This window comes from Dermacentor silvarum, chromosome 6 (genome assembly GCF_013339745.2).
Source record: "Dermacentor silvarum isolate Dsil-2018 chromosome 6, BIME_Dsil_1.4, whole genome shotgun sequence".
Taxonomy (NCBI): domain Eukaryota; kingdom Metazoa; phylum Arthropoda; class Arachnida; order Ixodida; family Ixodidae; genus Dermacentor; species Dermacentor silvarum.
In genome coordinates, this window is record NC_051159.1 from 139,099,366 (window position 1) to 139,123,564 (window position 24,199).

Consider the following 24,199-nt stretch of genomic DNA (forward strand, 5'->3'; position numbering starts at 1 on the left):
TAATCTTAAGGCTTCCACACGGTAAATTAAGTGGCCGAAGAGCTCTACGAATGCAGTTTATTGTTGCGCAAGGTTGGCGAAATTATATCTGGATGACTGCTGTTGTGATAACACTTAGAAAGTTGCGTGGACCGATGTCAATCATCGTGTCTATTTTTCGCACGTAGCTAGTGATTTATTAAAAACTAATTTTGATTGTGACTTGATTTTAGCCCGTTTGCTCTACAGGGGGTACGGCTTTTGTCAAGTTAGGCAGCTTCGCTTTGTAACAATTTCGCAGTAATACCTAAGCAGTTAAATATCATACCCCTTTTTGCAAGGCATTTTAAGTTGAGCGAACCGACAAGTTCGCCCTCAAGAGACAGAGCTCTCTATTGCGCTTGAACGCCTCCTACGTCTATGGTGCTCGGATGACGTAATGCCAACATGGACATTAACTACTAACATGCAAATAAATTTAGAAGACTAATATATCCAAAGTTGCCTCGGGATTTACTACGATATTTGAAGCATGAGTGCTTTCATATCGGCGTTGCGACCAACGCATTGCTGTATTAATTCTCTAAGATTTCCATTTAATGAACGTTTATTTCGACACTCCGTTGGTTTTTCGGTTTACTCAAAGGCAATTTCTGTCTCACGCATTAAGGTTTATATGACTTGCACTTATAATTTATTCTGCAAGATCACTAAACCGATAGGAATGAGTAACCAACGGAGGGAGGCCTAGTTCTTGATAAATCTATGTCCGCAAGCAAGTGCTCGAAAAACATATGCAGCTGACTTTCTCTGTTTAATAATGCCGTAATTCAGACCTTTATGTTCTCATCATACCTTTGTAGCACTTCACAAAGATGTCTCACCCGCAAGCCACTAATAGAATGAATGAATACCCTTTATTAATAAAAGGCGGCGCACAAGTACTTTGTAGGGAGCGATAGGAGCGTTGTCGGACTGCACTTAGTTCACTGAATCCCATGCCTTTGTCAAGGTTGCAAATGAGTTTAAGAGTGATCAGTTGCGCTGAAGCTGTACCCGGTTACGTAATTTAACATGAAGTGAGGGGATCACCCTCTGGACAGGTCGAAAGCGAATTCCACGGCCCAATCGCAGGTGAGGGTTACTGGATCGTGAACGCTGCTCGCTAAGTGTGACGGCTCCTGTTAGGAAGGCGAAGCGTTTTCTTGCAGTAGCCCCACGCTGCGTCGTCGGAGGTGAAAACAGTGGTTACGGAACGAGAGGGGCGCGCAGCCGAGAGAGGTAATAGCTACTCTTGTCGGGATCTTTCAGCTGCCCTCCGAGACTGAGCAGGAGATGCAGCGGGCGTCTCCTCGTTGAATCTTCAGACGTGCGGTAACATACCGTGTATTCTAGGCACTGACACTGCGCAATGCGCCAAAGCCCAACGCATAAGACTCTGCGCTTGACTCAGACAGAAAAAAAAAAAAAGATGAAACAAAAGTTTGAACCTACAGGCGTGCGGACTAAAGTAATCTCAGAAAAGAAATAAGAAAACTGCAAGTTGTTCCGTGTTTTCTTCTTCTTCTTCCGGTCTACGGTTCGTACATTTCGAATAAAAAGAAAGAGAGATGACGTGAGTGGTATACTGTACGAATGGGCTTCTTAGGGGAATGTTTGCTCTGTCCTTCCCAGTTTGTTTTTCTTCTCTATACGTACAAACAGACTGCAGTAGTGGATGGCTGCCGGCAGGTGCTGTTGAAGCAGTGAGCACACGATGTCCTTCCAGGTGAACGCAGCACAATCCAAAACTGCATGGCGAGCTAACGGTGGCTTGCTAGCGGCTTGCTTTAGAAAAGACCCAAGTGGAACAATCGGGCTTCTGCATGTATTATTACCGTATACTTTATTACTTTTTCTACATGCTAGTCACCCGACTTGCCATCGTGGTTTAATGGGTGTTCCCTTTATTGATGTTGTCCATGCCTGTTCGTTGTATAGAATTGCTCTTCCTTGATTAAGGCTGGAAGTCTGTTGGATACTAGTTCGTTTATCTCAATTTTGGCAGCCTTACGTTTAATGTCAATTGCAACATAACTATACGAGAGCACGTAACAAACTTAATAACGATGCTTGTCGCCGCATAAAACAAAACAAGAATTCCATATTTCGGGCTCAAATATTCTCAGGATAAGTGATAAGACATCGCACAGCTTGGGCACTTGAGCTCTTTGCCACGCGTTGAGTCGCTGGGGTATCTCGCGAATCTCACGTCGCGCGAGGGCTTCAGCCGTGGCGGGCGTCGCCGGGCAGGCGCGTCTCGTTCAACCCCGCAATTCGCGCCAGTTGTAATCGCCAAAGCCGCGACCGCGCTCGCCTGCCAACTCGCGACAGCGCTTTGCTCTGCGCACTCAGCGTCTAAAATGTGCTGACGCCCTCGTCGCGTCGTCTCTAAACAGCTACGCACGAGACGGCCATCGCTCTATAACGGCTCCCGAAGTGGCGCCTCCGTGCGCAGCACTTCTTCTCGGTCTGTATAAGAGTCCGTGACAGTCGCGTCTCGTTAATCCCAGCTCGTAAAGCATGTATGAAGGAACGACCCTCGAAAGATGGAGACGCAGGCGCGCACCGGCGACGAACCATGAACGACGCTGCGCGCGGACTGTAAACTAGAGTGTGTGTGTGCGGATTGTTCGGCGATAACGGCATCCACTATCCTCAGAGCCCATCGTGTAATTGTCTTGCTTCGTGCTGTGGCGGCTTAAAAGCTTCTCCCCTCGTCGTCATCGCCGCCGTAGCCGCGGGTGTCTTGGGGCTGCCGCCGCCGCGATATCAGCGGGAACGCGTCCGCCGTCGCAGCAGAGTGTGGCAGTTTACCGTTCCAAACACTCAAATATAGTACAGGGCCCATTGGCAGCAATTAGACGCAATCTGGAAAGATAGCCGGCAACTCGGCGACGGCCGCCACCCATCTCTCTCTCCTTCTTCTCGCTACAGGTCCTTCCTGTTCTTCAGCCCTCCCCCTCCCCCCAAACCAGCGGCTAGCTTCATCCGCGCAGTCTCGGTCCCGTTAACGGGGGGGCTTCCTGTGTCCATCCAGCTCCGGGTTCGTCTGTTGAGCGGCTAATAAAAGGGATTTAGCCCATTGCCACGTCCGTCTTCGCTCTGTCGCCAGTTGGTCGCTGCCGCTGGCGGCGTCGCCGGCTTGCAAGCCTGTTGTTCAGTGGTTTAGTCGCACGCCTTGCAGCCCTGCAATATAGACGATATCGAGGTGGACGTGCGAGGCGAGAATCTCGAATATCTCGCGCACGTTTCTGTCTTTCTTACTTTTTTTTTTCGGCGGAGTCCCACGGAGGAGGCAAGTAAGAAAAGCGAGTAGACGGCAAAAAAAGCTGGTGGTCGCTTATCGCGGCACACACCGCGAAGCTCGCACTGGCGCGCGGGCGCCCATTCGCGGCGAAGCCTAGCTCGGCATGGAGGCGACGATGCGTTACCGCTCGCGTGAAACGCCCGCCCGCCGCCGCTGCTGCTGAGTTGAAGAAAAGCGGGCAATTCTCCGCCGGCACTAATTACTTTATGCCCGCGAGCCCGACTGGAAGGCTGCGGAGGCATGCCGTTTCTTTCTTTTCTTTCTTCGCGAAAGCGAAGGGCCCGAGGGCGTGCGACCACGTGCACGGAACGTCGTTGCCGACGTCTTTTGGTCGAGTGGGCGGCCATTCTCTCGGTTTTGACACCAAGGTGCCTGTCGCACGGCAGAGCGCTACGTGGGCGACACGTGTGCGCAATTCGCACGCGTCGACGGCACGAAAGGAATATATATATATATATATATATGCACACACGAGCTCGCCGCCGATTGGATTTTCGCGTAAACCACTAGCCGAGTCCTGCCGCGCCGCGGTTTCGATAAGAGCACTATAGCACGCTTGTGCGCAGCAGAGGCAAGCCAAGATCGAGAGTGGTGATAGCGAGTCAGATGTTGTGCGCTAATGAACATCGTAGAGTGGACGTGGTGTGTTCGTGGTGTCCGCGCATTCCGATGCGAGCAGATACTCGTTTCTTCGAACTTGGGAGGGGGATGTCGGCGCGGATACCGTGGCTCGGAGCCAGGATGGGTGGAAAAATGCCGACGGAGTGCTTACACCCTTTTTATGCCCATTTCGTCATAAATGTAGCCAATCATTGGACGCTCGAAAAGAGATGGAAATAAATTATTTACAAAAATGCAGAAAGGGCAGCTTGCGCTAAGTTTTTCGCATCTCTTCCCGCATCACTTTGAATTTCTAAAACAGCAGTAATGTCTTCTCCACGGATGTCGAAAAAATTGCGAATAACCTTTTGTGCTAATGCCTATAGCAGCATCTGGTATCGGAAAACGAATTCCTCCGTGCTCCCTTCGCTCAAGGCAAAATCGCAGTCGACATGCATTCATTTCATTCGCCGCAGATCTCTTCATCGATGTATACTTATTATAACGTAATAATCGGGCTTCTATATTCGCTTGGCTCGAGCGCAACAGCATACCAGCCGACAGGGCAGAACGAATGTCATTCCATTCGTGTAGAACACTAGGAGGTGACCGTGCTGATCTAACAAATCTAGGCAGTAAGGCTGGATGTCGAAAGCCTGTCGTCTATGCCACGACATTGTTGAGTACAAATTTGTAATTTCATCTTTGGTTGCATCAGAGAGAGTAAATCTAGGGTTACTATAACTTTTGCTAACACTTGCTAGAGGCTTCCGCCACTTCACTTTCGACGAAATGTAGTACCAACTTTTTTGACTGTGGCTTCACGATCCAAAATGAAGCGCTTAACACGACGAACGTTCGCTGAGAATCAATGAGGAAATGAAATGCGAACACAAGCCGACGTGGTGGCATTCGAACGCAAAGCGGTATAAGGCCTCATACGGGAGCGTTATATAGACGCGTCGCTTCATTCGCCAAGTGCCACATTCCGAAACTGATGCTGCCTTTGTGAAGCACAAAAGGCCTTGAGACGCTACGAGATTACAGGAGAGCTTTTGTGTGCTCGCCCCGAACCGACCGTTCGCCTATAGCAGCATCTGGTATCGGAAAACGAATTCCTCCGTGCTCCCTTCGCTCAAGGCAAAATCGCAGTCGACATGCATTGAACTTCGGAGCGAGGCAGCGGGGCAGCCGCGTCACCCGGAGTCAATGATACAGTTCACCGAAACGCCACCGAGAGAAGGCGATCGAAGGGGGTGAGTGTCGGTGGCGTTGCAACTCTTCAAAGCCTGCTTTACACGAGCGAAATCAAACGCCCCCCGGTGTGAAACGCTATGTAATTTCTTTCTCCCTTTCCCTTCCCCTGCCTTCCGATCGGCAGCTCAAAGAGAGTGCAGCCGAACCGAAGGATCAGCGCACGCCGGCCGTACACGAACGCACAATGTCGCATGCTATCGTGCAACTCCCATGCCAGTGTACGTATAAGGGAGTTGCATATCCTTTGCCCGTCCGGAAAGCGCATTATTGCGGGGTGACAAGTTAAGTGCGCGTATACATAACGCCGCCGCGTGCTCGAGACGCATTCTCGCAATTACCCGACGGCCGGGGACTCGGGCACGTAGCTGCAAGGACTCTCGCGCGTTCCCCTCATATGCTTCCTGCGCCCCCCCCCCCCCCCCCCCCTCGCCCCCCGTGCACGTCGTCGTCCCACTGGGTCAGAGTGCTTTGTGCCGCGCGGGTCCATGCGGCGCCCACTGTTCAGAAGACGGGTCGACGCCGCTCCGAAAGAGGTGAAACCTGTTGCGCTGTGCGCAATTCAGCGTGAATAACATTACACGCGCCGCTGCGGCATCAAGCGAGCGGGGCGCGTTTACTTGTCTTTTTGTTTGTTTCGGGTAATGTATATATTTTTTTCTTCGCTCCCAGATGTATCGCAATTTTGCTCGCGCTACTCGTGTACACCAACCGCGCGCGAGCGCGCGCGTGGTTTCACTTCGGCTTTTCACTTTCGTCGTTTATTTGTTTTGATCTCTTTTGCTCATCATTTCCTTCTCATCATGTGGAGGCTTCGGTGGCGTTGGCGGAGGACTGCGCACATTGTTTCTTTCGAAAGGAAGTTGCCTCGTTGCAAAATACCCCAGTATGAGTCGGAAAACACTGGAGAGGGGCATTACAAAAGTCTCTTCTCTCTATTCCCCACCGCCTTGACACTATTTAGTGCGCGCTAATTGGGTTGCCCTATATACTACAAGTTTGCAGGATTTGGATACCAGCACGCTGCACTGTATACCGAACGGCGCGTGCGTACTAGTATTCGCTCCTGTAGAGTGATAACAAATTGCCACGCGAGATGCTGCCAATGGGCACGGAAGTAGAGTCTGTTTCGTAGCCTCAAGTGCTGTAACCGTTCAGTGAAATTCAGAGGAAGAACAGTAGCTGTAACTCCTTTTCATGCATCTACCTTTGCAGGCTTACATGTGATAGCCTATTTGTGCACTTTAAGGGCAAGATAGAAAATCTGAGTTTCGTCCGAAAATACAATGTGTATGGAAGCGCAATATGCCGTCTGGATACGCATACTCACCTTTCGGTTAAAAAAGTCCCTGCCGCGGAGATTAAGCAAGGGGAATGTTTTTAACATATATAAGCAACTATAACACATTACACCCGCATAGACAAATCTATCCGTGCTGAGACCATGTTGTCAGCAAGCGTATGGATAGAATGTGCAGATACAAGAGAAGCAGGGGTCATATTCACAAAGCTTTTCGGGTGTAAGTGTTCTTTACTTCGCTAATGATATGTCCGGCATCAGGAATGGCTGGAAGGGTTCTTACGAACAATTCTAAAATAAGAGCTTTTTGTGAATACGTACGCGCCCAGAAGAATAGACGCCGCCACACATCCTGCATTTCATCCCCTCCCCCCTCCTCTTCTTTCTTTTTGTCATACAAAAGTAAACATAGAACTATCAAGAGAACACATCGACAGTTTTGTTGTTCTATCGCTTCCAACACCATAGCCGTCTTGTGGGCGGATGCACTGCGTCCTCTTAAGAAGACTGGCTATACCTGGCTCGAAGGACACAAAACCACGGCGTTCCGCGCGCTCGACTGCATGCCAGGCACATACTGATACGCGGACAGTGGAAGGACAGTCTTCGAAGCCAAGAAATAACATGTTCGATGTTTTTCTCCCAACCGCACGTCGTGGTTTGTATCCACCCCAAAATGGGTGCTCGATCGGCTCGCGCGAGGCCAAATAGGCGCCTCGATCGACACGCCAGCGCCCTATACCGGCACCTCCGCCACGAGACCTTCGTCGGCGTCGTCATCGTCGTCGTCGACTTCGCGCTCTCGGCGCGTGCGCTCACCACCGGGAGGAGACGACCGTCGACGAACGTGGTCGAAGGACTGAAATTGCAGGGTCCGCCGCATTGTCGCTCTCGGGTATACATACATACACGGACAACAACCACGGTACGCTCCATCCCGTGCCATGCACCGAGCGCAGCTTTGGCTCCGGCCTTCACTTCGAGCTCGAAAATGCGCAGGTGGTTTCGGTTCCTCGTGTCCTCTGCAGGTGGTGCGAGAGGCGGCTTGTGCACGCATGGCGCGAGAGTGTTTTATAACCTGGCATTAGCGACCTTCTGCCTTATGTCTGGGAGAATTTTGTCTGTTCTTATCCTGTCTGTGCTCCCTCCCTCCATTTCTTTCTTACTTTCTTTCTTTCTTTCTTTCCTTCCTTCTTTCTTTCTTTCTTTCTTTCTCTTTCTTAATATTCTGGTAGCACTGGGAATGTTTTGAGAGTAGCAGCTCTGAGTTACGCCACGCCCACGATTATTCGACTTCTGTAGACCACAATAACGCTGACAGTGGCTATTGCTTATAACAAGCTCCCGTCGATCTAGCAGGAATCTAATAGCAAACTAGGGAGAGAAAGAAGAGCAGGCTGGCATATTAACCAGAAAATTGTTTGGTTCGCTATCCTATGCTGGTGGAGGGGAACAGCGGAATAGAAAGACTAGAGGAACTAGACTACGGATGGTTATCAGACGCTAGTCTATAGCTCTAGTATTTTGCTTAGGCGTGCTTCTGTTTTTCTACAGCTTGATACTCATGTGTTTACATGGCCGGAAAGAGAGCTTATAGAATCAATCTTTTAGTCTAAATGCCTGGATTTGAGTGAGTGCATGTGTCTATAATTCATGCCTTTGCAAACTATAGTGAAGCCTATTATATCGTGGCTACGACGCTTCGTATCCTATATAGCTTGTCAACAGCAAAATACGGCGGCGTCTCCCACCAAGTGGGAGATGGCTCGGTGAGTGTAGACGATCAAATGCTTCTTAATAACAACACAGAACGTCACGTAACTTTTGATATGCTCTACCAGGCTGAGATTCATCAATGGTCATCTTTACTTTTCAGGAGGGATAACAAAGCCACCTTAACAGCGTGCTTAGACGTCCTAATACGTGCATTTTGAGGCACCATTTTGCCACGGGAATTCAAAACATCGTTTATTTGTTGTTCATTGTTATCTTAGCAGCAGATTTATTCCTTCATGGTGCCCTTACTCAGAGCAGGTACGCCTTCAGCTCTTCCGACGAGCCCACTGTGAACAAAAACTCTGTCTCCACAACTTATACATCCCACATCAGGTCCGGCCAGCTGAACTCTATAGCGAACTTCATGGTTTAAGAAAAAATGCTTGGCGCCGCATAACACAGGCAAAAAGGAACAGGCAAGCTGATATAGTTAACTGAGCAGACAAGCGCATGTTATAATTTGCCCTTGTGCCACAAGGCACCAAATTCATCGGCATCACATAGCACTTTGGAAAACTGCTTCTTCACTGTTCACAGCTATATTAATTAATCACCTTCGGCAAGCAACTCGTTGAAACCTAGCCCACAAGCGTTGATCTCGTCTACCGAGCAATCTTACATCATTAGAGTTTGCCTTGTTAAAAATTATGTTTGCCTGCGTTGAAACTCACGGCAGTGCTTCCCAACTTCATGACGTCAGGCTCTGGAGCTTGTTTACAGGCGTGGTACAGTAAGCTTAAAATTGTAAGCTGATTTATGACTGTCAAATTACAGTGGCGTGTTTCCCGTATACTCCTTGCACGAACTACCCGACACGAGCTTTACACGCGTCAACACCGGCGCTTCTGCGTGTCGTTATCGTTCGGACGTGCGCTATCGCCACCGCCTGACCGGACCAGGAGCCACACATGCATATCGACCCCTCCCCGCCTCCTCTCAGCCCTCTCCTGCGGGACGCACGCGCCGGCGCCAGTCGGGCTCGCGAACTTTGGGCGTCACCCTGGCGGGTCGCGCTGCGCGAGGCCACGAAAATTGAGCCAGCGACACGAAGAGCGCGGCTGCCTCCTCTGGAACACACCGGCGTGCGCTCGAGCGCGCGTCGGGCGCGTTCGCCGCCAAAGCCCCGCTCTCTAAACGCTCTTCCCTCTGCAGCGCATCCCTGATGAGAGGGCGCGGCCGCGACATAACCATAGAGCCCCGGCCAAATGTGTCCCCTCGCCTGACCATCCCAACCCTTAGGGCTCGTTCTTCTGCGTCTTCTCGCTGCGACCATCTTAGCTTTTGTTTTTATTTATTTATTTTTTTTACTTTGCCTCCCCGCTCCGGTTAATTGCTGCGACTCGAAAAGGAAAAAAAGAAAAAAGCGCCTGGGGCAACGAGCTTGGGCGATGCGACACCACCGACTGTGGCCGAAAAGAGGAAGAGTACGACGGGAGGATGGTGTGTGCCTCGTTTCGGACCGAGCAAGCCTTGGGCCTGCCACAGCCTCCTCCTCGCCGATGATGATCGACGGACATTTTGGTGTCCCGACAAGCGGGAGGGGGGTTTGGCCACGACGGTCGTCGCCGAGATGTCGCCTCGATAGCGCAGAGCCGCTGCGGCGACCGGCCGGCCCGCACACTCCCGAGGCGGTCACCCGAAATTTCCACCGGCGGCGTCGCCACGGCCTATAGCCACCGCCGCCCCTTATACCGTCCGTGCGTGTGCGCGTGCTTGTGCGTGTAATACGGGTGGCTCCTGGCTGTCGCCTCCCCTCCTTCCCCGCACCACCTTCTCGCGCATGTTCTCGCCGCCGATGCACGCTGCGCTGCGGGGGCAATTTTTCTCTCCCCCCTCCCTTCGCCATCTTCTTCGGCTCACCTCTCGGCGCTTCCCTCCGATTACAATAAATGAGGCGCTCGCGTGCTCCGACCGTTGCAACTCGCTACTGCTGCTGCTGCTGCCCCTTGTGCAGGCGCGTATATATATACGGGTTTGGTGCGCGCGCTGTCCTCGGGCGCGCTCTGTCGGAACGCGCTGAGCAGTCCGGCGTCGTTTCGCTCCACCAGTTGTGGGGCATGCATGTAAGCGGCGCTGGACAGCATAGCCGCGAACGTGTGCATCCACGGTGCTGGTGGTACTGGGTTGCAGCATGGGTTGAAGGGAAAAAGACGTGTGGCCGAGGGCTGCATGCAGGCAGGCCGTCGTCTGGCTGTTCGTGCGCTATTGAAAAGTAGAGTTTGTTTAGCCCATAGGGGGTATCATACCACCGTCACCTCTTGATTTACGTTGCGTTAGGAAGATTGTCCTGATTTTGAAGACGACGAAGACAACGGGAAGGAAATACTGGGGGCAGAAGTCGTGACGACACTTTGCGGTGACACAGAGTCTTGATTCATTGAACAATAGCACCGAGTTATAGCTGCTCCAGCCTGCCTATGGTGGCCTGTGGTACGACTAAAATGCATTGCTACTCATGAAACGTTCAAATTTGACGCTATACTGCGCTGTGAATGTGAGGCAATGTTTAGCTTCTGATCGATAAACAAAGGCATAAAGCGAGACACGCACTTTGAATCGAACTGAAAGTCTGAAGACTTTGAAAGTCTGAAGACTTTTGCCGATTGTGCTACTCTCATTTATTGCAGATATGACTGCGTGGTCATGCCCGAAAACACATTCAGAAGGAGCATCTGAAAAGTTTAAGGCTGAATGAAAATTCATTTATAGAGCTTGCGATTTTGTAAACTTACTTTCCCACCAAGTTTATAGGAAGAGGGTGCGGGAACAATCAGCGCTCCTTGTCTCCCCTCCAACGATTAACCACAGGAAGGCGGATTTCGAGCAATCCTTGCTCCATCGATACCTTTCTACAACAGCGTAAATGTACGAATACACGCCAGTGTCTTCCGAGACACTGCCCGACGCCTCGACGCACGCGCGAGGTCGAACGCAGCGCGTGCTCCCGCCACCCATCCCCGGAAGTGTATAGCGAACGTTCGCTGCAGCAGCAGCTGCCGCATTCGCGCGGTGCACTCGTCACGGGTTAAATCGCCCATCTGGTGCCCGCAAAGCGCGCTTTTGTTTCTGCCAACGATGCCGGGGGGGTGGCACGCGGCGGCTCTCGTCACTCACGGCGTTCCACGGTTGTTCCTCCACGGGGGCGTCTGCGCTTGGCTCTTAGGCGTGGAGCGATACAGCAGAGACGAGCAGAGTCGTCCGCCGCTGGGCTGCTTGAGGCGAAGCGAGCGTTGTGTGTGTGTGCGTGTCCCCCCCCCCCTACCTCAATGCGAGGCCGCGAACCGACGTGCCACTGCCCCGCTGCAATTCGCCCCTTTCTCTCCGTCTCGTGTTTGCGTGTGCGAGTCCGGGCGCTGCCCGAAGCTCCGCGCGCAGCGCGTGCCGTCGACATGCAGGGTCGTCGTCGCTTGGCCTCTTGGTCCTCCCACGCGGCACGCGCCGCCATCATCATTCGCTAGCACACAGGCGGACGCGCGCGGGGCAAACACGCGCTGGGTTTGCGTTGGGGCGAATCGAGGCTGCGCTTGTCAGCGCGGAAGATGGCTTGCTCGTCGTACGTGAAGTGGTTGCGGGGAAGAGGCCTGCAACAAGGCGTGCGCGGCAAACTAATGCCAGAGAGCGCGCTTTCAGAAAAAGCGTTTTGTTTTGTTCTTTTCCGTCCTTCTCTTCCTGTCGTTGCCCGGATTATTCAGTTGACTGAGCACATTTTGCAGTGCGTGTACTGAAGACTGTAAATGCGAATTCTGTCGACTGTTGCACACACACACACACACGCGAAGAACGGCCGGTAGAGTGATTCTCCTAACGCTGCCGGTCCAGTCCCACAATGGTACGACATTCGGTACGGGGACGAAGAATTATCGGTTCCTATAGGAAGGTGGACATCGGATGCACTGATGACGGGTGATGATGTATAGGACATCATCATAAGTCAATGGTGACAGCCTATAGCACTTCGTTATGCATTAGACATTTTAATACACTAATTACGCTGTTTAATATTTCAAAGAAGTGACTACATGCAAAGGTACTGGCGAAAGCACCTGTTAGGTTCTCAAATTCGCGCTGATATAGTTCACAAAAGCAGGTGTGATGAGACAGCAGCAAGAAAGCAAGCGGGATGCATGTTCACACACACAAAAAAAAAATGATTCACTATATTTTGTGGAAATTTGTAAGGCAAAATTATACATATATTTATTTATCGTTTAGTTATTAAGAGATACGGCGTGCCCAAGAATCAATTTTAGCAGGGTGACACCATACAATCAGCAGTGTAATACAAACAACTGCCAGAAAAAAAAGCTGGTAAAACGTATACATACAGAATACTAGGAAGTATAAAGCAAGGAAAAAAAAAACACAAGTGCTACAAACGTAGTTACTCAGTGTAACACAAACAAGCAAAAAGAAAGTCTTGTCACTTAACTGATGTTATACTCAGAATCCGTTTATTGTTTGCTGATGAAAATTGATTACCTATTTGATTATAGGTTATTTTAACGCGCAATCTAACTACGAATGAAATAATTTAAAATTGCAAAGGTCACTGTTGCCTTCTCTACTAAAAATTATCTTCCCCCTGCTTTCTTTTCTCCTTGCACTTGACGCAGGTGATAAGCCTCACATATGCGAGTACTGCCAAAAGAGGTTCGCCTTGGCCTGCAATCTGCGAGCTCACCTGAAAACCCACGAAGGTATGGAGTGATGCTCCCACCATTGAGATCACGTCTCTTGTCACGCCCGCATGAATAGGTGTCACAGCGTTGTGATGAACGGCATTCCAGCTCGGCGGCTCATTCCAGTTAAAGGCGAAAGAGCTTATTCCTGCACGTACAACTCTACACGGCCTACGTAGCTTTCTCCGTATTGCAATAGTCTACTTCTTTGACTTTACTAAGAGATGTTAAATCCTCATCGGATATAGTTACGCCGTATCACTCACTAAGACGCCTATGTGGCAAGGAAGGCCGCTTCTTTTGTTAGTTCACACACACCAAGACATATCCAAGTAGCGAAAGCTTTCGTTCTTCAAGTAGAAGTAATTGCAGTGTGAGAAGAGACGCGATTGACCGTTCTAACTTATCAGTTTTCTTCCTTTACGAAAGAACGGTGAGCTTACTGCGGATGTTTATATAGCCAAGTGTGATATGTCATGCCAGAGCGCCGTTTAGTCTTGTACGGTGTGCAGTAAACAGTAAATTGAAGAAATTCTCCCTTTCTTACTGTTGCCAACCACTAAAACTTATCATTTTTAAACTACAATCGCACTGAACACTATGCAGGCATTTATTCTTTTCTTTTTGGACTAATCGAGCTTTTTAAGCACTCATTGACACTTGCACGAAAGTGAATTTTCGAGAATAACCTCATGTGCACTTCAAACAAAGAGACAGAGAGAATAAAGGCATCGTATATATTTTCAGCAATGTACTTTTTGGCAAATTGTGGTCGTTAGGCGCTTACGCCTTTACAGGGCGTTACACGCAATACGCACTTACAATGCGTTGCACTACTAGCATTGTTGTACTTACAGGCCATGTGAAACAGCACGAGCAAGAACGTTGCACAAAATTGATTTTACTTGCATGGACTTGCAGGTTACTACATTTTTTAGGCACAAGCCATTATCGATCAATACGGTGAATTTCAAGAATTTGCTGCCGAATATTCAGGAAATAAGAATAAAAAGAGAAAGAAGGAAACAAAAAACAAACAAACAAACAAACAAACAAACAAAAGAAATAAAGAATCGTACACGGTCAATCCAAGTAATTTCCGAAGCGCCCTGTTTTCACGCATCAGCAGCTGTACACCGCTTTTCGAAACGGCGGGCGAAAGTTTTTCTCTCCGAAGCGTAAGCTCCCTGCGAAACTGCGGCGGTCAGTCGCGGCCAGACAACGACCTTCGGAGGTGCGGGAAGGTAGTTCACCTGACGCTTTGCCCAGGTTTACGAGTGCAAGGAAGAGGTCACGAAAAACGAATAAATAAAGAGCGAAAGTTGGGCGCGTAGTCGATCGGAACCGAAGATGCAAGGCTCTCGTAGCCGACGCCAGGGCAAAGCAAAAGCATCCGCATCGTTTCGAATGCCTCAACCGCTGGCAGGGAGTCGACCAATCGCTGACATTTACTGCGCTCGCATGGCGATCGCAGCACTGCCAGAATTGCACTAAAGGTGGCCGAGTGGTACTGGTGTTATACGGCTCTAGATCTCGAGCCTTGCTCTTTTTTTTTTCTCCCTCTCTCCCTCTATGTTTCTGCGTGCGCAGAAGGATAACCTGCGAATACAACGTAGTCGAAGGTTGTTCCGGGTGTTAGGAGCGTTTTTATGCCTCGCGTTTGACGTGTCGTCCAGACCGTTTCAGGAAAGGCTGACGTCTTGCGGGTCGCCCACATAGTTGCGCGTGGGCTGTTTGCTTAGCCGTGGGTATCTCGAGATGCCCGACAACGTGAACTATACAAATTTTGCGCGCAGCTTACTATACTGCCGGTTGTTTCGTTTTGTCTTTTTTTCAGTTTTCTTTTAAGTCCACCTTAAGTTCGCGGTTATCGCGCATAAACGTGCTCGTTGTAAGGGCGACCATGATTTATGTTTCGGTTGGTCGAGCTAACCGACATAACTCAGTGCGCGGAGCTGTTCACATGAAAGTTGTCGCGTAAAACAGAGTTTGGGGCATTGGTTCGAACCTTTCTGATAATGGCGTCTCCTTCATCCCCATTCACCTATCATAGTTGTACAAGCGTATCGCAGCAACGAAGCATGAATGTAAGTCACCAATTGATTGTAACTAATGTGCAAAGCGGACCAGGACACAAGCAGAGGAATAAAGAGAAAGACGCATTTCTCTGCTAGTGTCCTCGTCCACTTTGCGCATTAGTTACAAGTAATTTATTATGACATGCCCAACTCGTAGTAATTCTAAGTCACCTATTTTTTGCTACGGTATGAACGTCATTTACTGACGTCTCGCGCATCTCTAAGTGCCCTCGCGTTTTTCTTCTTTCTCGTCTTGTACTCCCTACTACGGTGACCCTAAACTTCACCTGCCCGTCAGGCGACTAAGAGGAGTTTGCTCATTCATCGCTACCTCCATCTCTCTCATCAACTCGGTTTTCCTCGAATCGCGTTCGCAGTCGCATATATACGGGCTCGCACTGCCACGGACTCGACGGAGACGACGACGAAGACGGATGCGACACAATTCTCAATCGGGCTGCTTCGCGGAACCCCGCGTCGCCTAGAGCGGGACCGATTTGGAGTAACGCGAACCCCAGATGTACAAGGTGTGTCCGCGAGGCGGTTTGCACTACTGCTACTGCGACTATACTACAAGCAAACCATACACGTATACACAGCATAGTCATACAGTCATCTCCATCGGCTCGCGCACACGCCCCAGCCGGTATCGCCGAAAGCTCGCGTCCGCGTTAAGCGCAGTGCGCGTATCTCGTCTGCCCGAAGCAACACACACGCACACACACTCGGTTTCCAGCGGCGCCCTGTTGAGGCGCGACAGGGCCGTTCCCACCGCGCTAAGCGCACTGTAGCGGTAGATGGCCGAGCTCCCGTGCGAAGCCGTGCCTCGGAGCTATCCGTATAACTATACGTACACAAGGCTGCAGAGCAGCGCTTGGCCACGCGACCCGTATCTCGGCTTCTGCGGCTGTTCGGCCTACATCCCAGTGCATGGACGACGACGCGAGAAGCTAAATGCAAGGGTGGGGCAGCGGTACGACGGCATCGCCGCGCTGTCCGGCTGCGTGTGCGCGCACCAGATTGCCGCAGCCCGATGGGCGACAAGGGCCGACCGACCGACGCTGCCAGTTGGGGTCTCCCTCCGTCCTCACTTTTCGGCGCACATTCGCTGTTTTTTTTTCCCTGTCAGTCCCGAAGCGATGCCATATAAATGTGGCGTTTCCTGCACACCGTGTTTCATTTTGGTTTGTCCTCTTACTTTTCGCGCTTCTCGTGTCTGCGTTGAAGCTTTCTATACGAAAAGCCTCCGGTTTCCTCTCCGCGATGTTTTTTTCACCGTTCTTTGCTTGCCCGTGTTCTTTGACGTTTCCCTCCAGAGTTGATAGCGATTCGATAGGAAGCGTTTACCAGTTAATTTGATCGCTTTAATTTTGAGCAGCTCTCCCAGTATTCTTCGTTCTGCGTTAGATGTGCTGCCGAATGATCACCTACTTAGGAAAGAATGGCATTAACAAATTGCGGTGGCATGCGGGCTGTATGATGAGGACGCTTGGAAAAGTATTGGTTATAGCGGAAAAGTGAGCGAGCACCAGTCAGGTGTTTTGATGGGTGGCCGTAGAATGTTAAAGAAAGTGAGCTGTGTGCCGATAGTACTTAGGATTTGTATAGCTATCATTCCATGAAATTTGGTGCTGCTGCGAGCTTTTGTAGAGACGTGGATGACACGGCGCCATACCAATTGCTAGTACTGGCCCCGCATGTGATTTATGCGCCTAGTATGCAGCACACAATCGTTTAAGAATTAACTTTCATTGTCTATTACAAAAAATATATATCTGTAATAATGGATCATGTACCTCTATGAAGTTCTTACGTATATGCTACGTCATATAATAACGGCTGCGCATACAACCACTTGAACAGCATATAATTGCAGTGACGCTCGATCAAAATGTTCATTCTTGCGTTAAGGTTCAGACTTGCAATTGTTCTAAGCGTATCCCGCACAAATACCGTTGTAGATCATTATGCGTACAAGAGCAGCAATTTCCTGCTAGATTTAACGAAACAAGGCCCTGTGATTCGTAATCTTCGATGCTTAACTGAGCAGCTAACTGCCTGCCTGGCTCTTTATGACTAAATGCTATACGCGTTGAGCTTCCTTATTATTCGCATTTTATGGCATGCACCTAATTCCTTTAGCACTCGTTCTTCAGGCATATGCGAAATCTATAATAAAAACGACGCAATAATATGACGCAAGGCAGACACAAGCTGCGCAGCTTGTGTCTGTTGTTTCTGTGAATTTCTCGGGAAAAATATTGGAGTAACGCCTGTGATGGCAATTCTTTATAGCCTGGAGTCACTCAGCCAAACCACACACCTGTCTTTTCTTTGGCACCACTTAATGTTTCTCTAGGGACAACGTGGAATAAAATTTAGATTCTGCTACTGGAAAGCTCATTTTCTCCATAAGCATTTTGACGAGCTGGACTCGCTCCAAGGGAACTAATTGCACCAATGTTTGTCTTCTGATAGGTCTCGTGTACGAAATAAAAGAGAAGAAAAAAAAAACGAGACTACTTCGTTCAAGGTCGCATGGCTCCGATTACAGCAGCACGCACTTTATGCGCACCCGCTAATTTCACCGACTCGTCACATTCGTAAAATGTAGCCCTCATCATATACCCAATTAAGCGTCCGATTCAGTTCGTAAGCACAAACGGGCCACAAAGTGTATTGAGTCCATGGATAGCCTAATAACAACGTCATCCGTAGATTACAGGTACTCTTACCTCAGTTGCCTCGGGTTACCTTGTTAGATAAAAAGAACAGATGGCATATTTTCGGAGCTATGCTGTAGGGTCTAAACAAAGCGCGTTAGACTCCGCCATCTTTGGCCGTTCGCCGTGTGCAAAATGAAACCGGCCTACTTTTTATGCTCTCTTTCTTTCTTTCTTGGCCTGTTCTTAGCGCGACCGCACTAAATTCAAAAATGGCGACTGTCGCAGCTAAGCCGGGAAATTCGAAAACTACCCACTAAGGACGGCTGGATAGGCATCTAAAAGCTTTTAACGTATTTCAACCTTACTGCAGTCCAGCAGCAACCTTGAAACTGCCTATTCCCACTGACGCAAATAGGCAGACTGAGCTCGGACAATCAGCCTGAGGGCAACAACTTGCCTGTGTTTCTTTTTTTCTTCTCTCCGGTGCAAACAGGAGTGTTCGCATATCTATTTACAAATTTTGTTTCCCGCGAAGCGACAATCGTCGTGTACGCGCACCTTACTCACGTGACCATGCACCCGCGTCGTTTCCAAACCACCAGCTGTTTACTAATGCACGGACTCTGGATCGAAGCCAAGACTTCCCGTATCTCTGCGTGCGTCTATGTCCAGCGCACTCGCGTAACTATACTACTTGAGAGCGCATACAGAGGCACCCAAGCCGCCGTACGGTTCTCCTTCGCTCACTCACGCCTGCGCTCCCGCGGGCGTGGTATAGAGGTGGTGGTTTGTGTTTGCACGTCTATGAGACGACGAGCCTGCTCGCTACACAGTTGGCGCGGAAATCCACTCGGACTGCGCGCGCGCACGCGCGCGCGTGTGTGTGTGTGTAGCTCTATCTGGTTCCTGCATCGCGGGCGTAGATGCGGTGCTCAATTACTGGCGAGGGAGCAAAGACGGCTGCGGCACAACCGCAGTCTGTTCGCTCAAGCGCGAAGGGGACCGCGCACGCCGCATACGAGCCTCGCCGCAGCCACTCCAATATAACGCGTCCAAAAAACCTCCCCTCCATCTCTATATCTCTCTCACACACTTCGTCTTACAGCAGCGGATAGTCGACGGCGTGAGCATAGCGTGAGCGACGCCGAAGCAGTCAGTCCTATAGTCTTCGTCGTCGTCGTCGCCTTGGGAAGGTGCCGCGATAAGATCGGGGACCCAGCCCACGCGAAGTGTCGGTGCGTGTGTGTGTGTGTGTGTGTGCAGGGAGGGGACAAACCCCCACCCGAGGATTCCCGGGCGAACCGCCGCTCGCGTGGTCGATACAGGCGCGGCGACGCAATAATACACAGCTGGAGATGAAGGAAGCGCGCCCGAGTGAGAGGAACTCCACGACCAGCGGGTACGGCAGAAACGGCAGCTCGCGTATCGCCTCTAATGAAGGCCTTGAATCGGCGATGAGAAGTTGGCGATAAAAATGACCAGCGGGCCTAGAGCTGATTACCACGAGAATATTTATTCGCATGTTTTATGATTTTGCTTCTTAGCACATTTCCACGCCGTGTGTCGTCGTCGTCGTCGCCTTGGCCAAATTGGAATGTCCTCAGCTGCAATCATATATGCGACGGGGGAGGCCCTCGGCCGATGAGGAGTGCTTGCTGGCTACGGAGCCATAAACGCGCAATGCGTGCTTTCTCGGCTGTAACGCGCTGTCCGGTGAGACCCTCGAGGGCATTTTGCGTCATGGGCACATACCTTTCATCTTTCGCATTGCGCGAGCTTTTATCTCTCTTGGCCACACTTAAAGCAGGACAGCGGTGCCGAGCATCGGTGGCTGTTAGCTACGGCATAGAGTGACGTCCATCCGGTAGCAGGAAGCCACAAATTGTTCTTCCCTGGAATATTTCTCTGGTAAAGCCTCGTATCTCTCGACTTGCCTCTTAAGCGCCTTGGTTGTATACAAGGCACTTTTTCTATCCGTCTTTCCCTTTGTTTTTTGCCTTGTAATCAAACTACGGGAATTCCTATGCCGTTCATTAAGAACCCCATAAAGACTTGGGGATGCACAAAAAAAATGTGTACTAAATATATCAGTATACTCTTGTTATGTGTTTGTCGCTTATGTGCAAGATAGCGACCAAAAGAAAACAAAATAATTGCGTCATAATTTTTTTACAAGGCTCAGCCACAGAGTCATACACACGCGTATCCAACTGAAGTCGAAAAGAAAGCTGTTTGGAGAGTTTTCCGGTTTCGATCTTAAAAAGCATGTTGCAATATTAAAGTTGTGTGATTTCTGTTTTCCGCCTGAATTGCCACGTTGTGCATTAAGTTTGGGTTTCTCTTAGTATAGACTGTGCTTGCCGCTTCGACGAGCGACGATACTGCCCCTGGAGGAAACGTAACTAGCCAAACGCTTCAGCACAGTGCTACCTTCTTACACCGTTAAGACTACACTGGTCTACTACATTTTGTCGAGCGCTATACTACTGCCACTCGCATGCGCTGATAGCGCCTGACAGAAGCTGCAACGGCAGAGGTAGATTGGTAACGCTTTGCTAAAGCATCCTAACGGGAAAATTGCGACTCATTCCCTGTTTCGGAAAGTACAAACAGCTCAGTGGGAGCAAGCGGTCACGCAGAGCTTCACCTGCAGCGTCGTTAAAACCAGCGTTAGAATATGTCGCCGCGCTTGGAGTGGAGCGCCAAAGCTACTGCGAAGACTCGCCCGCGAATGAAGTCATCGAGAGACGCCAAGAAAGACCACAAACACAGGGACGTTTGTTGCACCGTCTCTATGCTAGCTGCAAGCGCGCGTTAAGGGACAGCGATTACTGCGCATGTCTTCGTCCACTTGGTTGCTTTTCGCAGAGTGCATGGCTAGTGTCGCGTCTGCTTCCTCTTCGCTTCGTGCCCTGCAAACGAATACTAGCGCTGTCATTGGCCGCGCATAGAGCTGCTCGTGACCATCGGCACTATACGCCTCTAATTACAGAACGCGAACTCGCTTGCCCGAGCGGCATCGGCAACGGCGGCGACATTAAACATCGGGACAGTGTAATTCATTCACGACAGTGTTTCGTGCCGTCGCATCATTTGGGTACGCGGAGACGGGAGGCGAGTCTACTCAGAAGCAGAGAGCGTATGGTGCGGGCGCTACTGCATGCTTGCTGCTGTTAGCCTACAATACCGAGTGCGAGACGCTAGCGCACCCTGCGGGCACTGAGACACGCTGGGCGAGACAGGCGGAGTATAGCTCTGCCGCTCGCGTATTAGTGCGCATGCGCTTGACTTCCTTGTGATACGGGAACCCCGACGGCCATCTTCGGGGGGAGGTGGGGGGGGGGGGGGGGAGGGGTAGCTCTGTGCAGTAGATCGAAGGACAGTGGGCGGTGAACGGTATATATGCGCCAAGCACATGTGGCGCGGTGAGCGCTTTTTCCTTCTTGCGCTATTATCGCGTTTCATTAGCCCCAAGTGTTAATTGCGAGTGCGGCTAAAGATGTGCCCGCTATTACGCGCCGCACCGGTGTCTTCGCAACGGGTCGGCCGTGCGTTATAGGTGGCGGAGTATAAAAACTCAATTACAACTCGATTGGGGGCGCGATAGCAAATGCCCGAGACGAAGTGCTTGCTATAGCCACGAGAAAAAGAGCGGAGCTCTTTCAATTGTGATTGCATGCGAGCATGGTTGATTTACGTCTCCGCGAAAAAAAGTTTTCGACCCCCTTCTGTGTTCGGCACGCTTGTGATTTATGTGGACGTAAAGAGGAGGAGAAAAAACAACGAACGTGTTAGAAAATAAATGAGTTGAAGCGCAAAAGACGCGCAAGCAGTCGAAACGGAATCGACGTAAAGCCGTACACGTAACGCATTCCCACACACGAGCAAGATTCAGTGCCCACCGAACAGGTTTATTTTAACGTGTCTATTAACTGTATCGCGACGGGATATCAGCGCAACTCTGCCGTCGGTCGGGCTTCCGTAGCGTTCGAAATCATTAAATCGCAATGTGAATATAACTGGCTATAGCTGCTGGTGAGATTTGCCTGCGTTTCTCCCTAAAAGCAACCGAATGAATCCACCTTAAGAGACAGATAGAGAGCGGTGTGGATCAGAGAGCAAACGGGGATAGTCGATATTCTAGTGGATATCAAGAGACAACTATGAAGCTGTGCAGGCCATGCAGTGCGTAGGGTAGATAGTCGGTGGACCATTAGAGTTACAGAATGGGTGCCAAGGAAACGGAAGTGCAGTCGAGGACGTCAGAAAATTAGGTGGGGCGAAGAAATCGGGAAATTTGCAGGGTGCTAGGTGGAATCAGCTAGCCTATAAGACAGGGGTAATTGGAGATCGCAGGGAAAGGCCTTCGTCCTGCAGTGGACACAAAAGTAGGCTGATGATGAATCCATGACAGTGTTTACCGCAATGCGTGAGTTATGGCATCTGCGCTCAGCAAGTTGCACGGACGTGGCAAGAACGTCCAGAATGTTAGAAGGCCACGCCTCGCTCGTTGCGAAGATCGGTGTAACATGCAAACGACTCTTAAAATACATCTCGCCGACGATAGGATGTGGCTGTCATTACTTAAGTAGGACAGCTTCTCCCTACCTTACATTCAGCAATGCCGGATGCGCCTTGCTCGTAATAGGCGTGCGTCGTATTATCCGGTACTGGACGGCAAAGCTTCGGGTGACTTCGCCCAATTGGCTGACCCCAGTGACCGTTTTATTTTTGACAATCAGAAGGGCGCCCGTTCGGGGCAAAGGGCGGGTTGGCTGTTGACTTCGACGCACAGCCCAATCAAGTCGTTTCCCAAGTGGCGCAGTTATACGTGACCTGTATATCTGTGTATCTTAATCATCTGTATTTGCATGATCATTTTATCCATACGCTTTTGAGGCCGTGTATAGATCTGAATACTGTATAAGCCGTTCACTGACAAAGTAATGAAGGTGCATGCCCTTTATTGGCCTTATGAAACAATTTCAAATTTGAAAAGATGTCGAGTGCACCGGTAAATTAAGGAATGACATATACAGTATTTAGCTTTTCTAGAAATTGGCAGGCAAGCCCAACTTGGTCACATATTAGTCCATCTTTTAGCCCTTTGTATGTAAGCAAAGCGCTCCCTACGTATATATATATATATATATATATATATATATATATATATATATATATATATCTGTTGCCCTAATGAGTAACGAAACTGGTTACGGTTCCTGTTTGCGACTTTCATCACTTTCATGAACCACACTCAAAGAAGCCTAGAAGTGGCTGGAAGAATTCGAAGTTAATGTGAATGCCGCCACTTAGGACCTCACTAATATAATTGCAGCATTTCCTTGTTTGCGTAAGCGCCAGCTCAAAACTTGATTTCTATACTCAAGTAAGCGGTGCCAATTTGCACTCACTGCATTCTACTTTCCTTATTGCTTAGGTTGATGGGATGGCTGGGAAACCTCAGATACTTTCATCTTGTATTCTCGAGACATCACAGATGCCATTATTTCCCATGGTCGCGTAACCACCCGCACTAATACACTGAGCTTTGAATACGAATTATGCAAAACTTTATATTGAAGGCATGTTATTATAGGTATGACTTAATGCACAGCCATTTGATGCTGCAAGAAATGAAGTATCACGCTCTGGTCTTGTCTTACGCAATTACCTTGCTAATTTGGACTGCTTCCATCAGAAATCTGTCATTACAATGGTAAAGCCGAGCGCCATGACGGACAACTGCCAACGCTCATTCGCTAGTGTTATACATCCCAGATTACCCACCTCCTCGCTTTGTGGGGGCATTTTCATCCTTCTTAGCATCACCGTCTTTGATGTTTCGTTTTGGCTGAGCAACTTGGCCAGGCTTGCAGTCCTGTCGACGTGGTCGTCTTCCATTCGTAGACTTCCGCCTCAGCTTTGCCTGCACTCTTGCCACTGGACACGGCGATATCTTCTTAGACCTCTCGGTCCAAAGCTTTACTTGCGTCGCGCCTCATTCCATCACATTTCTGTCGAGTGCCGGAACAATAACAATCAAGTATAACTGCCAAAAATGTAGCGCATGTTTAAAACCAAGTTGTATGAGACGACCTGAGACCGTAACCCCACCGCTATATCCTCCACCACAACCGCGAACATCACCGGGCACGGTTATAAAAAAGCGGGACAGGATCTCTCGGGACAGGCGACGAGGATTGATAAGAGTCGCGCGCAGCCCGGTGGCCATGGTGCACGCCTCTGTGCATAGATAGCTTGCGAAAGTAGGCCATAAATACGGCTGCCGCGCGAGAGACGGCTTCGGCCCCCGTCTGGTCAGCAGGGCTTCCTCGGTTTCGATCGGGCTCGCGGTGAGTGCTCCGACCATCGTGCCCGCCGTCATGTCCCGACGGGGCGACCGTGTCCGCACGGACCACGCCCATCTCTCTACGCGGTAGCCCCTCACCATGTGCACGCTCCCTGCCGCGACAGCGCCTATGGAGTCTCTATGAGAGAACAACCCGCCACCGGCG

General features: G+C 50.1%; 1 protein-coding gene across 2 annotated transcripts in view; it reads left to right on the forward strand.

Moving 5' to 3' along the window:
- The window catches only part of LOC119456087 (zinc finger protein 771), a 104,050-nt gene that overhangs the window by 68,856 nt on the left and 10,995 nt on the right, over positions 1–24,199 (forward strand). The window contains exon 7 of one of the 2 annotated variants that reach the window (XM_037717688.2): positions 12,872–12,955. The exons of the other annotated variant lie outside the window; for it this stretch is intronic. Within the exon in view, the coding sequence (XP_037573616.1) occupies positions 12,872–12,955 (84 nt within the window). The remainder of the gene's footprint in view (positions 1–12,871; positions 12,956–24,199) is intronic. 2 annotated transcript variants of the gene reach the window in all.